Below are 14,391 nucleotides of genomic sequence, written 5' to 3' on the forward strand. Positions count from 1 at the left end.
CAGGCGTTGCCCCTCTCCCTGCCTAGCACCCTCTGCAGCTCTCCCGCTGCTCCCCGGCTTGTCCTCACGGTCCCCCTGCAGCTCCCTCCGCAGGGCTGTGAGGAAAGGCACACACTGCCTGTCCTGCCCTGCCCGCGGGGAGCAGCAGAGAGGTCGGGAGGGAGGGGCTGAGGGTGGGTAGCCTGAGGTAGCTGTTGGGAACAGGAGACACTTTTCCTTTGAATCCCCCCCCCTTCTCCTGGGCTCACGTGTCAGTCGGTCCTGTGGCCGGGGCTCAGCCCCCACTGACGATCTGACACCGGGGCTACCTCCATGCCAGTTAGTCGGGGTGAGAACCTGCCCACAGCCCCACGGGCGCCTGGGGGGGGGGATCACTCAGTGACTCCCCACCCTGCTCTGACATCAGTCACTTCTCTCCAGAGCGGTGAGGCCAGGAGACCACGGGGAAGGCCAAGCAGAGGCCGGGTGGGCATTAGAGAGAAGCCCAAACACCCGCTTTTGCGGGGGTGGCTCTAGGCCTGCACAGACCCCTGGGGTCCACCCACCAGGCCTGCCACACCCTGGACCAGGGCCCTGCCCAGCAGCAGCAGCTGCAGCCTCCCCCAGCCCCAGACAACCCCCCGCCGGGAAGGATACTGCAGCTTGCTCATGGCATCCTGGTCGATGGCGCCCTTGCTGTTGTACACCAGGGTGCTGCTCAGCAGGACGGCCAGCGTGAAGATCCAGGTGTCGTGCTTCGGGTCGCCCTGGGGAAACGGGCACAGGGGGAGCAGGGGCTGGGTGAGAGTCACACTTCGTTTGTGTCCTGCCAATTGGACAGTGATTCCTGCTGGTCAGCCACGTGGCAGGAGGGGACAGAGACCCCTGCAGTGGGCCTGACTGCAAGGCCGATGGGAGGCTGAAGGGCTCTAGGCACCCCACACGCCCTGGGGCCAGCTGGACACACTGGCAGGGACCCACCCGCTGGCACCGCAGGGTCTACACAAAGCGCCCGGCCTGCAGCGGTGCCCAGCCCCACAGTCAGTGCAGACGCACCAGGGACACGAGCAACCTGAGGGCTCCTCAGCGCTCGGCCCTGCTCCGGGAGGGGAACAGATTGTGCGGAGAAAAGCCTCAGTCAGACAAAGCAAAGGCTTTAGCTGCTCATCCTGCTTCTTCTCAGCCTCCCCCGCGAGTGCCAGATCAGAGCAGTGTGTTCACCCTGCGCCACTGTCATGGTCATGAGGGATGGCCATCAGCCTGGGACTAAGTGGTTAACTGTACCTAGCCAGGTAGCAGTCAGCCAATAGAAATGCAGATAGGGATTTTCAAACTGAGACAAAGGAATTTTGGGGTTTTCCCTCCTTTCTATCTGGGCCAGTTTTGCTCTCTAGATACTGAGGGAGACAGAAGACGTTTCTCTTCAAGAAAAAGACTCTTCATAATGTGTAACTAGAGTAAAGTTTAGATAAATCCATCAGGTTTTAGTGTTTTCTGTTGTGGGACTTTGGATCTGATGTCTGTGCTATTAGAAATGGGTTTTCCTGGGCTGTTAGAAATGTAACTAAGCCCTGAGCCCATGGGGCGGGGGCTGTCATGAGTGTATTATTTGGTGACTTTCTCTGTCTAGTCATTATGCTTGCAACAGGAGTATTGTTTTTGATAATAAAAGTTCTTTCATTTTATGAACTTGGAATTGGTTCAGTTCTGTGTCCTGGATCATCCCTCTGTGGGATCTGCATGCCTCTGACTAGGGGATAGCAGCCACAGACTGCAGTTTGTATTTTCCCTTTTTATTTTCAAGCTCTTTGGAGCCCTGGGGTTGGTTTCAAGTGTCCAACCCTGTTTGGGGGTTCAAAAGCACTTAATGGTGGCAGCAGATTTTTATCCCCAAAAATCTAGGTTTTTAGGATTTTGAGGGGAAGTTTTATACCCAACCCTGGAAGGATCAGGTTTTGGGGTTGCTTTTGCAGGCCCCCACTTTTGCATTCATCATGCCAGAGTGGGGAATCAGTCTTGACAGCCAAGCAACCCAAAGTCTGTGGATTCCAAACCCCAGACCCTGTTTCACGGTCTCTGCCATGCAGGCCAGAATCATTTAGCACCTTTGCCTGAGCCCTGGTACCCACCCAAACGTTCACAGCACCCTGAACACTTCCCCCCCTCCCCTCCGGATGCAGGGCTGGTGACAGGGGAGGGGCTGCTGCCCCAGGGCCCAGTGCTCCACTGCTGAACTGTCATGCTGTGTGCTCTGAGTGGCTCTGAAGGCTGGGGGGAGAGTTACCTGCACTCCAGGCAGCAAGGAGGGCTGACTGCCCCCTGGAACTACCCCTTCTGCCTGGTGCCCCACCCCTTCCATGAGCCAGGCCCACCCCACTGTGCCCAGGGCCTGTCGGCTCCCCTGCCTGACTGTGACTCAGCAAGACGTTCGCCCAGCACAGTTAGCGCTGGGCCAGGGTTTCCTCCCACAGGGCTGGGAAGGGGCCGTGGACACTGTCGGGGGGCTTGAGTCGAACGTTACAAGGTCTCCTCTCCCCTGTGTGCTGCCTGCTTTCTCTGGAGCCGCGGTGGTGGAGGGAACATCCCTTCAGGTTCAAAGGGGCCACGTGAGTTTGGCGTTTTCTCCAGTCCCTCCTCAAAACTACCACCTGGTGGGCGGGGAGGGGGATAGGCCTGACCCCTGATGGTGTAGTGAGGGGGCTGCTGTAAAAGCTGGGATCTGACCACAGCCAGAGAGGCAGGCGGCTCCATTTCCCTCGGGTGCTGCTGCTCTCCGGAGCCTTCCCTTACTGCCCGGATGCTGCTTCCTTGCCGTGCTGGGAATGGGAAACCCAAGGCTGCCTGTGCACTGCAGCACGAAGAAGTAACGGCTCAAAAATCACTCACTTTGGTCTCAGGCCCAGCTTCCCAGGGCATGACCCAACCGGAGAGCCACGACCTGGGTTTCTCACACTGTGGCAGAGGTCGCTGAGGGCAGGACTCGCAGGCACCACTCGTGGGGTGGCTCTGGATCCATCACTTGCAGCCACACGGTCACTGTGAGGTGGGCTGCCTGGGACCTTTCCTGCGGTTCATGCACAGGCACCTGGCTCTAGCGCATCAGCTCCTCTAGAGCCGGGTTGTACGTCTGATTCATGCCCCCCCCCCCCCCAGATTTCCAGCCGTTCTGCTCCACAGAGGCGGGGGGGGGGGGGGCAGGCACGAGTTGAGCTCAGTCTTACGCAGATCATATCACTGTGTGAGACTCCAGCCATGGCGTAAGGTACAAAGCCCCCAGCACTGTCAGAGCCACCAAACTGGTCTTTCATCATACATGAGAGGCCCGTAGCTCAGCCTCTTGGGCCAAACCCAGCACATCTGGATCATCCACTGGACCAGTAGCGTGATGACAGTCTTCCCATGGCACTACTGTTACATGTTTCTTTGATTTGTGCTACCAGCACTATCCAACTGACATAACTAATGTCATTGACTAGTCACCAAACAACGAATACTCGTCCTCCCGGTTTGTTCAATGCTACAAATGACCCATCTCAGAGCCAAAGATCAGCCCCAGCCCCTCACTCAGTCTCTACCAGTTTATAGAATCATAGAATCATAGAATAATAGGACTGGAAGGGACCTCGAGAGGTCATCGAGTCCAGCCCCCCGCCCTCAAGGCAGGACCACGCTCCGTCTACACCATCCCTGACAGATGTCTATCTAACCTGTCCTTAAATATCTCCAGAGAGGGAGATTCCACCACCTCCCTTGGCAATTTATTCCAATATTTCACCACCCTGACAGTTAGGAATTTTTTCCTAATGTCCAATCTAAACCTCCCCTGCTGCACTTTAAGCCCATTACTCCTTGTCCTGTCCTCAGAAACCAAGAGGAACAAATTTTCTCCTTCCTCCTTGTGACACCCTTTTAGATATTTGAAAACCGCTATCATGTCCCCCCTTAATCTTCTTTTTTCCAAACTAAACAAGCCCAGTTCATGAAGCCTGGCTTCATAGGTCATGTTCTCTAAACCTTTAATCATTCTTGTCGCTCTTCTCTGTACCCTTTCCAATTTCTCCACATCTTTCTTGAAATGTGGCGCCCAGAACTGGACACAGTACTCCAGCTGAGGCCTAACTAGTGCAGAGCAGAGCGGCAGAATGACTTCACGAGTTTTGCTTACAACACACCTGTTGATACAACCTAGAATCATATTTGCTTTTTTTGCAACAGCATCACACTGTTGACTCATATTCAACTTGTGGTCCACTATGACCCCTAGATCCCTTTCCGTCATGCTCCTTCCTAGACAGTCGCTTCCCATCTTGTATGTATGGAACTGATTGTTCCTTCCTAAGTGGAGCACTTTACATTTCTCTTTATTAAACCTCATCCTGTTTACCTCTGACCATTTCTCTAACTTGCTAAGGTCATTTTGAATTATGTCCCTATCCTCCAAAGAAGTTGCAACCCCACCCAGTTTGGTATCATCTGCAAACTTAATAAGCGTACTCTCTATCCCAATATCTACATCATTGATGAAGATATTGAACAGTACAGGTCCCAAAACAGACCTTTGAGGAACTCCACTTGTTATCCCTTTCCAGCAGGATTTAGAACCGTTAACAACAACTCTCTGACTACGGTTATCCAGCCAATTATGCACCCACCTTATCGTGGCCCTATCTAAGTTATATTTGCCTAGTTTATCAATAAGAATATCATGCGAGACCATATCAAATGCCTTACTAAAGTCTAGGTATATGACATCCACCGCTTCTCCCTTACCCACAAGGCTCGTTATCTTATCAAAGAAAGCTATCAGATTAGTTTGGCATGACTTGTTCTTCACAAACCCATGCTGGCTATTCCCTATCACTTTATTACCTTCCATGTGTTTGCATATGATTTCCTTAATTACCTGCTCCATTATCTTCCCTGGGACAGACGTTAAACTGACCGGTCTGTAGTTTCCTGGGTTGTTCTTATTCCCCTTTTTATAGATGGGTACAATATTTGCCCTTTTCCAGTCTTCTGGAATCTCCCCTGTCTGCCATGATTTTTCAAAGATCATAGCTAAAGGCTCAGATACCTCCTCTATCAGCTCCTTGAGTATCCTGGGATGCATTTCATCAGGACCTGGTGACTTGCTGACATCTAACTTTCCTAAGTGATTTTTAACTTGTTCTTTGTGTATCCTATCTTCTAAACTTACCCTCTCTCTGCTTGTATTCACTACGTTAGGCAAACCTCCAGACTTCTCGGTGAAGACCGAAACAAAGAAGTCATTGAGCATCTCCGCCATTTCCAAGTTTCCTGTTACTGCTTCTCCCTCCTCACTAAGCAGTGGGCCTACCCTGTCCTTGGTCTTCCTCTTGCTTTTAATGTATCTATAAAAGGCCTTCTTGTTTCCCTTTATGCGTGTAGCTAGTTTGATCTCATTTTGTGCCTTTGCCTTTCTAATCTTGCCCCTGCATTCCCGTGTTGCTTGCTTATATTCATCCTTTGTTAGTTGTCCTAGTTTCCATTTTTTATATGACTCCTTTTTTAATTTGAGATCATGCAAGATCTCCTTGTTAAGCCAAGCTGGTCTTTTGCCATATTTTCTATCTTTCCTACACAGCGGAATTGTTTGCTTTTGGGCCCTTAACAACGTCCCTTTGAAATACTTCCAACTCTCCTCAGTTGTTTTTCCCTTCAGTCTTGCTTCCCATGGGACCTTACCTACAAGTTCTCTGAGCTTATCAAAATCTGCCTTCCTGAAATCCATTACCTCAATTGTGCTGGTCTCCCTTCTACCTTTCCTTAAGATCATGAACTCTATTATTTCGTGATCACTGTCCCCTATACTGTCTTCCACTTTCAAGTTCTCAACTAGTTCCTCCCTATTTGTTAAAACCAAATCCAGAACAGCTTCTCCTCTGGTAGCTTTTTCAACCTTCTGAAACAGAAAGTTGTCTCCAATGCAGTCCAGAAACTTATTGCATAGCCTGTGCCTCGCTGTGTTAGTTTCCCAACATATGTCTGGATAGTTGAAGTCCCCCATCACCACCAAATCTTGGGCTTTGGATAGTTTTGTTAATTGTTTAAAAAAGGCCTCATCCACCTCTTCCACCTGGCTAGGTGGCCTGTAGTAGACTCCTAGCATGATATCACCCTCGTTTTTTACCCCTTTTAGCTTAACCCAGAGACTCTCTACACGGCTATCTCCTACGTTCATCTACACTTCAGTCCAAGTGTGTTCATTTTTAATATACAAGGCAACCCCTCCTCCCTTTTTTCCCTGTCTGTCCTTCCTGAGCAAGCCATACCCTTCCATGCCAACATTCCAATCATGCGTCCCATCCCACCAGGTTTCTGTAATACCAATGATATCATAGTTGTATTTATTGGTTAGCAATTCCAGTTCTTCCTGCTTATTACCCATACTTCTTGCATTTGTATATAGGCATCAAAGATACTGATTTGATCTTGCCTCCCTGTTGTGCCCTGACCCTCCTTTCTCCTTGCCATTATAGGCCGTAGTCCCCCCTATTTCCAACCCATCTCCCAGTCCCGCACATCCAGCACTTACGAAGTTTAATGTCACTTCGTCATTTTGCTTCTCCAGGAAACCCACTGCGAAGATGACTCTCACCTCAAGATCGTTGGTTACGACCTCATGGCAAGCATTGGTGCTACTAAACATGGCATCGCCATTTATGTCAGAAGTGGCATTAAGAACACATATGCAAAAGGGAACATAAAGAAACAAGAGGAGCCGCATTCGCAGCCATTCAGATTGGAGCGCTCACCATTGCAAATATATACAAGCCACCTAATTCAGAATGGCCAAACCCAGCTCTTCCTAGTCTGACCCATCCTTACCGACTGGGGTTACTGAACCAATGACAGGGCAGGCAAACAACTGACAAACTGGGCATCAGCAGCAGATGTTGAGCTACTCCTCAATTCAGAACAGCCAGTGACATTCCTCTCTGCACATTGGAACACAACACACAATCCAGACCTGTCCTCCATCACTAAAGATCACCGAGGACTACTGCTTGCTACTACACAGACTGTGCTTGAGACATTCCCATAGTCAACATCACCCTACAGTTCATCGAATTGGCCTGGATATCCTTGTACTTCCAAGACCATGATGGAACTTCTGCAAGGCCAACTGGGAAAGTTTCCGAAAGGCAGTCGAAGAGTGCATCTATTGGATAGAGACATCTCCCAAAAACTACCAGCACTTTATGGGGACTTATCAAGAAAGTTGCAAAGAAAAATATCCCATGTGGTTTTCACAAAGAGTACACACCTTGCTGGTCGTCTACTACAGAAGAACTACTAAAACAGTATGAGAAGGCCGGCGCTGTTGAGCAAGCCACAGTGCTCTTAAAACAGATGGATGAAGAGAGCCTGGAGAGATGGAAGGAAACAGTGGAGGGGTTAAACTTCACATATTCCAACAGGAAAGCATGGGCCTTGCCTCATCATTTGGGAGCAGCCATGCCACCAAAGCTACAACCACCAGCGATAACTGCCAACCATATTGCTTCCCATCTCCTCAGAACATCAAAGACGTCACCAGACAAAGACAACAGGGCTATGTCTCGACAGCAAACCTCTTTTGAAAGAGGCTTTTTTGAAAGATACTTTCGAAAAAGTCTCTTTCGAAGAGGAGCGTCTAGACTACAGCTAGTACTTTCGAAAAAGAGAGCTGCTTTTTCGAAAGAGCACCCAGGCAGTCTGGATGCTCTCTTTCGAAAAAGCACAGTTTTCATTACATAGCGCCTTTTTTCAAAAGAGCACTTTCGAAATAAGGCATTATTCCTCATAAAATGAGGTTTTCCACAGTTGAAAAAACTGCCACGTTCTTTCAATTTACTTTAGAAAGAAAGCAGCAGCAGTCTAGACACGGGAAATTTTTTTGAAAAAAGGCCACTTTTTTCGAAAAAAAAAACTATAGTCTAGACACACTCCAAGTGAGAGATCAAAAGGGAATAGACCCAGGACTTCCAGCGATGCTCAGATTCCAGTGCTTTCTCTGCTGCATACATAGAAGAAAAAATTAAAATAGTATTTGCAGCTACCAAGAACAAGAAAGCCATTGGTGTGGATGGAATATTCCCCAAGTTTCCGAAAAACTTAGGAACGAAGGGGAGGAACTGGCTGGCTGCACTCTTCATATTATCCACCAAACAAGCTGCCTTCCTACAGTTTGGAAACAAGCAAAGGTGATTTCAATTCTTAAGAATGGAAAACCATCCGATAGTGACTCAAGCTACAGACCAATAGCGCTCCTTTCCACTATCAGCAAAGTGATGGACCACAGACTCTCCGTAGCCCACTTCACAGCAAGGCACACTTTTCCCACAATGGGAAGAGCTTCTGGCTCAGGTATAGGATGAGGTGATCTTCCTCTCCCATCATTTGGGACAGCATGGTGCCCAACCCAACTTCAGAGGCGTCTGAAGAAAAAACTCCGTCTCAAAGTCAGGGGCTATAAGTACCGGGTCACTACACAGGACTGTCTTCAGGTCGATAAATGCCTCCTTTGCCAACGGGGTCCAATTCACAACGGGCTTTTCTTAGCCCAAGGAATGCCCGGACCTGCTTTTTCCGGAGTGGCTGGGGCCAGTTCTGTATTGCCGCTACTTTAGGGTACGTCTACACTACAGCGCTAGTTCGAACTAACTTAGTTCGAATTAGTTAATTCGAACTAAGCTAATTCGAACTAACGCGTCTAGAACTAAAAGCTAGTTCGAATTAGCGTTTTGCTAATTCGAACTAGCAAGTCCACATTGAGTGGACTCTGAACAGGGCTTAAGGATGGCTGGAAGCAGTGCCGGCAGGGCATCAGAGGAGGACTTAGAGCGTGGAGATGCTGTCTCAGGCTAGCCGACGGCTGTGCTTAAAGGGACCCGACCCCCACCCCGGACAGACAGTTCTAAGGGGTGCCCCGCTTGCAAAGCAGTCCTGGCTTGGATTGCCCAGAGTGCCCACACTGGGCACATCACAGCACTTGGACATCAGCCCGGCTGCACTTGCCGCAGGCTGCCATCTGGGGAGAGGGGGCAATTGGGGGGCTGCAGGAGAGCTTCCACCCCCAGAAGCCGGTAGAGCCAGCCCAGTCCTTCCCATCGTGGGCTCGTGCCCCATTCCTCCCTCACCTCCTTCCACTTACCCTTCCCTAGCCCCTCTTCTTATTGATGTACAAAATAAAGATAACGTTTCTTCCCACATTGACTCTGTCTTTATTGAACAAAACTGGGGGAGACTGGGAAAAGGAGGTGGGAAAGGGGAAGAGAAAGGCTGGGAGAGGGGAGGGCAACTAACATGATCAGGGGTTGGGAACAGGTCCCAGATGAAGAGAGGCTACAGAGACTTGGACTGTTCAGCTTAGAAAAGAGGAGACGGAGGGGGGACAGGATAGAGGTCTCTAAAAGCAGGGGTTGGGTGGAGAGGGTGCATTCAGAAAAGTTCTTCATTAGTTCCCATAAAGAAGGACTAGAGGACACCAAAGGAAAGGAATGGGTAGCAGGCTTCAAACTAGTAAGAGAAAGTTGTTCTTCCCAAAGCAAATAGTTAACCTGCGGAACTCCTTGGTGCAGGAGGCTGTGAAGGCTACAACTAGAACAGAGTTTAAAGGGAAGTGAGATCAAGTCATGGAGGTTGGGTCCATGGAATAGTCTTAGCCAGGGGGTAGGAGTGGTGTCCCTTCCCAAGGTTTGTGGAAGGCTGGAGAGGGATGGCACGAGACAAATGGCTTGGTCACTGTCTTCGGTCCATCCCCTCCAGGGTCCCTAGGGTTGGCCACTGTCGGCAGACAGGCTACTGGGCTAGATGGACCTTTGGTCTAACCCAGGACGGCCATTGTAAGCTCAGGGCTCAGGGTCGGGGGTCTCAGTGGACCCCCTTGATTTTCATGCACACCTGCTCCTGGGTGGCCAGGCTGGCAGCTCTCCTGCCCTAGACGGCCACTTTCCTGTGCCTAGTGCGGAGATCGTGGACGAGGTCCACGATGTCCGCACTAGCCCAGGAAGGTGCCCGCCTCTTGCGGTCCCGGGCAAGCTCCCGGGAGCCGCCAGCCTGGTCCCGGGAAGAGGGGGTGGGCTGGGGGACATCGGGTGGGTGGCTCTGTGCTGTGCCAGGTGCAGGATCTGCTGGCTGGGTGCTGGCAGGCTTGCACCTGGCACGGGCACCGTAGCCAGCCCGTACCCCTTTATGGGGTCCGGGGCTGGGAGGGGGGCATAGAGTTTCCATGGTGTTGGCCAGAGTGGCCACCAGGGAAACCTGGGGAGGGCTAGCCTCCCACTAGTTCGAATTAAGGGGATACACACCCCTTAATTCCAACTAGCTAGTTCGAACTAGGCTTAATCCTCGTAAAATGAGGTTTACCTAGTTCGAACTAAGCGCTCCGCTAGTTCGATTCAAATTCGAACTAGCGGAGCGCTAGTGTAGCGGCTATGAATGTTAGTTCGAACTAACATCTGTTAGTTCGAACTAACATTGTAGTGTAGACATACCCTTATTTATCTGGGGCCTCACTGCAACCCTTCCTACAATATACCCCAGACATTTGGTTTCTGCTAGATCCATCTCACACTTTTCAGGGTTTGCAGTGAGACCAGCTCTCCTCAGAGTGTCTAAGACAGCCTCCACCTTCTCTAGGTGTGTGTCCCAGTATGGGCTATGTATGATGACATTATCCAGATATGCCGCTGTGTATGTGCGATGTGGCCATAGTAGCTTATCCATCAGCCTTTGGAATGTCGCAGGGCCCCTGTGTAACTCAAACGGGAGGATGGTGTATTGATAGAGTCCCTCGGGTGTGGCAAAGGCTGTCTTCTCCCTGGCTTCCCTGGCCAAGGGAATCTGCCAGTGCCCTTTGGTCAGGTCAAGAGTAGACAGAAATCAGGCCTTTCCCAACTTATCAATTAGTTCATCTACACGGGTCATGGGGTAGGCATCGAACTTGAACGCTTCGTTCAGCTTTCTAAAATCATTACAAAATCGGAGGCTGCCATCCGGCTTAGGTACAAGGACAAAGGGGCTGGACCACTGTCTGTGAGATTCTTCTATGACACTTAGTCCCAGTGTCTTCTTTACTTCCTTTTTAATTTCCTCCTGTTTTGCCTCTGGGATCCGGTAGGGCCTCACGTTTACCCATGCACCTGGGTCCGTGATGATTTGAAGTTCCACCTCAGTGTTTCGGCCAGGTTGAGCCGAGAACACATCCGAATGTCAGTCCAGCAGATTTAGAACTTCCTTCCGCTGGTCCAGGGTTAACTATGGGGAGATCCCCACCTGCTTCTGTGGGGTTTCCTCTGATGTCATGTTCCCCAGGGCAGCCAGTTGTACTTCCCTGTCCTGCCTGGGTTTCAACAAGTTAACATGATAGATTTATTCCATCTTCTGGTGACCTGGTTGTCACACTTTATAGTCTACTTCTGCTAGGACCTCAGTTACTTCACAGGGTCCCTACCACCTGGTGAGGAGCTTGCTGTCTGCCGTCGGGACTAGTTCAATTACCCGATCTCCCCCCTTGGAACTTCCAGACCGTTGCATGGCTGTTATAGTAGCTCTGTTGGGCCTCTTGGGCCTGTTCCAGGTGCTCCCTGACTATAGGGGTAACCTGGGAAATCCTGTCCTTCATTTGGAGGATGTGCTCAATAATGTTGCGCCCATGGTTTGGCTCTTCCTCCCAATCCTCTTTGGCAAGGTCGAGGATGCCTTGGGGGTTGCACCCATACAATAGTTCAATTGGAGAAATCCCGCGGAACTTCGTGGATGGCAAACATGAGGTACAGGAGTAGGGCATCCCAGTCTTTCCCGTCCCAGCTCACCACCTTCCGGATGATGTCCTTGAGGGTACAATTGAACCGCTCAATGAGGCCATCTGTCTGTGGGTTATATACAGACGTCCTCGGGGCTTTGATATGGAGTAACGCACACAGATCCTTCATTAACTTGGAGATGAACGGAGTAGCCTGATCGGTTAAAATCTCCTTGGGTATCTCTACTCTCGAAAAGATCTGAACCAATTCCCTTGCTATGGTCTTAGAATGGGTATTCCAGAGAGTCACTGCCTCTGGGTAATGGGTGGCATAATCTAGGACCACTGAGATACTCCAGTGCCCTGGAGCTGACTTCTCTAGTAGGCGGACTTGGTCCAACATGATACGCTCAAAGGGAACCTCAATAATAGGCAGGGGCACCAGGAGTGCTCTCAGGTGTAGCTGGGGTCCATGCAGTTGGCACTCAGGACAGGAGGCGCAATATTTCCGGACCTCCATGTTCTATGCCAATAGAACCTTCTTAGGATCCGATCCAGGTTTTTATCAAGTCCTAGGTGTCTGCTGAACAAATGCCTAGGGCCAGGTCCAGCATGGCTCTCCAGTGTTTCTGAGGCACCAATAGTTGTTCCACTACCAGTTCCTGGCCTGATACAATTCAGTATAGCAGATCCCTTCGGAGTATAAAATATGGTCTCATGCCCTTGCTTCTTCCTTCTACTGGGACCCCATTTACTTCCACTACTTCTTTGTGTATGTTCTGGTACGTGGGATCATTGGCCTGGTCCTGCCCAAAATTCCCCTGTCTGGCCACGCTCTGGGGGGCCTTCAGTCTCCTCCATCCCCAGGGGCCCTGCCAAACTGGGCCCAGCTTCAGGCTCACCTGCCTCTTGTGTCTCTCCCCTGCTGGTTGACTCAGCCTCCAATCCAACTAGAGCTGGTCTTAGTTTCTGGGTCAAGATTCACATGCCTCTGCTCTTGGCAGTCCTCTTTTCCCACCTCAATTTCTGTGGCTTCCCAGGCTCGGAAAACAGGTCCTGGGAGAACTTGCGGAAGGTTGGGAGTTGGCTTTCCACCTTTTCCTCCTCCATAGGGAGTAGATTGCTATACCTGGGGAAGTCCCACCCAATCATGACTGGATAGATGAGCTTTGTGACTACCCAGGCTGCCACCCTGGAGATGTTCCCCTGAATTTCTAGCATCATGGGGATGACAGGATAATAGCCAATGTCCCCATGAACACAGGATATCCCTGTACACTTGGCCCAGCACAGCTGGTCCTGCCCTATCAGCTGTCCTGAAACCAAGATCACAGTGCTCCCTGAGTCCACCAGTGCCATGGTCTCTATGCCATTCATCTTTACCTGCCAGGGATACTGATGGGGGGCCATTGCTACTCCTACCAGGTTTATCAGGCAGCAGGGGCCCTTCAAATCCCCATGGTCACACTGCATAAGTTCCTCTGGTACGTGTTTGACTAGGAGTCTGACTAATAAGATGGGTGAACTAGAGTACCTCGTATTAAATGAGGAGATAGACATAATAGGCATCACTGAAACCTGGTGGAATGAGGAAAATCTGTGGGACACAATCATACCGGGATATAAAATATATAGAAAGGATAGAACAGGCCAGGTGGGTGGCGAAGTGGCACTGTATGTGAAAGATAATGTAGAATCAAATGAAATAAAAATATTAAGTGAATCAACATGTTCAATAGAATCGCTATGGATAGTAATTCCATGCTCCAATAATAAGAAATTAGCAGTAGGGATATATTACCGACCACCTGACCAGGACAGCGATACTGACATAGAAATTCTGAGGGAGATTAGAGAGGCTACCAAAATAAAGAACTCTCTAATAATGGGGGATTTTAATTACCCCCATATTGACTGGATACATGTCACCTCAGGAAGAGAAGCGGAGATAAAATTTCTCAATGGCTTAAATGACTGCTTCTTGGAGCAGCTAGTGCAGGAACCCACAAGGGGAGAGGCAATTCTCGATTTAGTCCTGAGTGGAGTGCAGGATCAGGTCCAGGATATAACTGTTACAGGACCGCTTGGGAATAGTGACCATAATATAATAACATTCAACATTCCTGTGGTGGGAAGAACACCTCAGCAGTCCAGCACCCTGGCATTTAATTTCAAAAAGGGGAATTACGCAAAAATGAGGAAGTTAGTTAAACAGAAATTAAAAGGCACAGTGACTAGAGCCAAATCCCTGAAAGCTGCATGGAAACTTTTTAAAAACACCATAATAGAGGCCCAACTTAAATGTATACCCCAAATTAAAAAACATAGCAAGAGACCTAAAAAAGAGTCACCGTGGCTTAACCACCATGTAAAAGAAGCAGTGAAGGACAAAAAGGTATCTTTTAAGAAGTGGAAGTCTAATCCTAGTGAGATAAATAGAAAGGAACATAAACACTGTCAAATCAAGTGTAAACATGTAATAAGAAAAGCAAAAAAAGATTTTGAGGAACAGCTAGCCAAAAACTCAAAAAGAAATAACAAAATGTTTTTTAAGTACATTAGAAGCAGGAAGCCTGCTAAAAAACCTGTGGGTCCCCTAGATGATCGAGCTATAAAAGGAGCAATCAAGGATGATAAAGCCATTGCGGAGAAACTAAATGATT

At 49.6% G+C, this 14,391-nt stretch overlaps 1 protein-coding gene across 1 annotated transcript in view; it reads right to left on the minus strand.

Moving 5' to 3' along the window:
- The window catches only part of LOC149521872 (uncharacterized), a 465,443-nt gene that overhangs the window by 56,732 nt on the left and 394,320 nt on the right, over nt 1-14,391 (minus strand). Inside the window, exon 4 of the mRNA XM_089772747.1 lies at nt 637-746. Within this exon, the coding sequence (XP_089628873.1) occupies nt 637-746 (110 nt within the window). The remainder of the gene's footprint in view (nt 1-636; nt 747-14,391) is intronic.

Source organism: Pelodiscus sinensis, chromosome 22 (genome assembly GCF_052426305.1).
Source record: "Pelodiscus sinensis isolate ZL-2025 chromosome 22, ASM5242630v1, whole genome shotgun sequence".
NCBI classification, from domain to species: Eukaryota; Metazoa; Chordata; order Testudines; family Trionychidae; genus Pelodiscus; species Pelodiscus sinensis.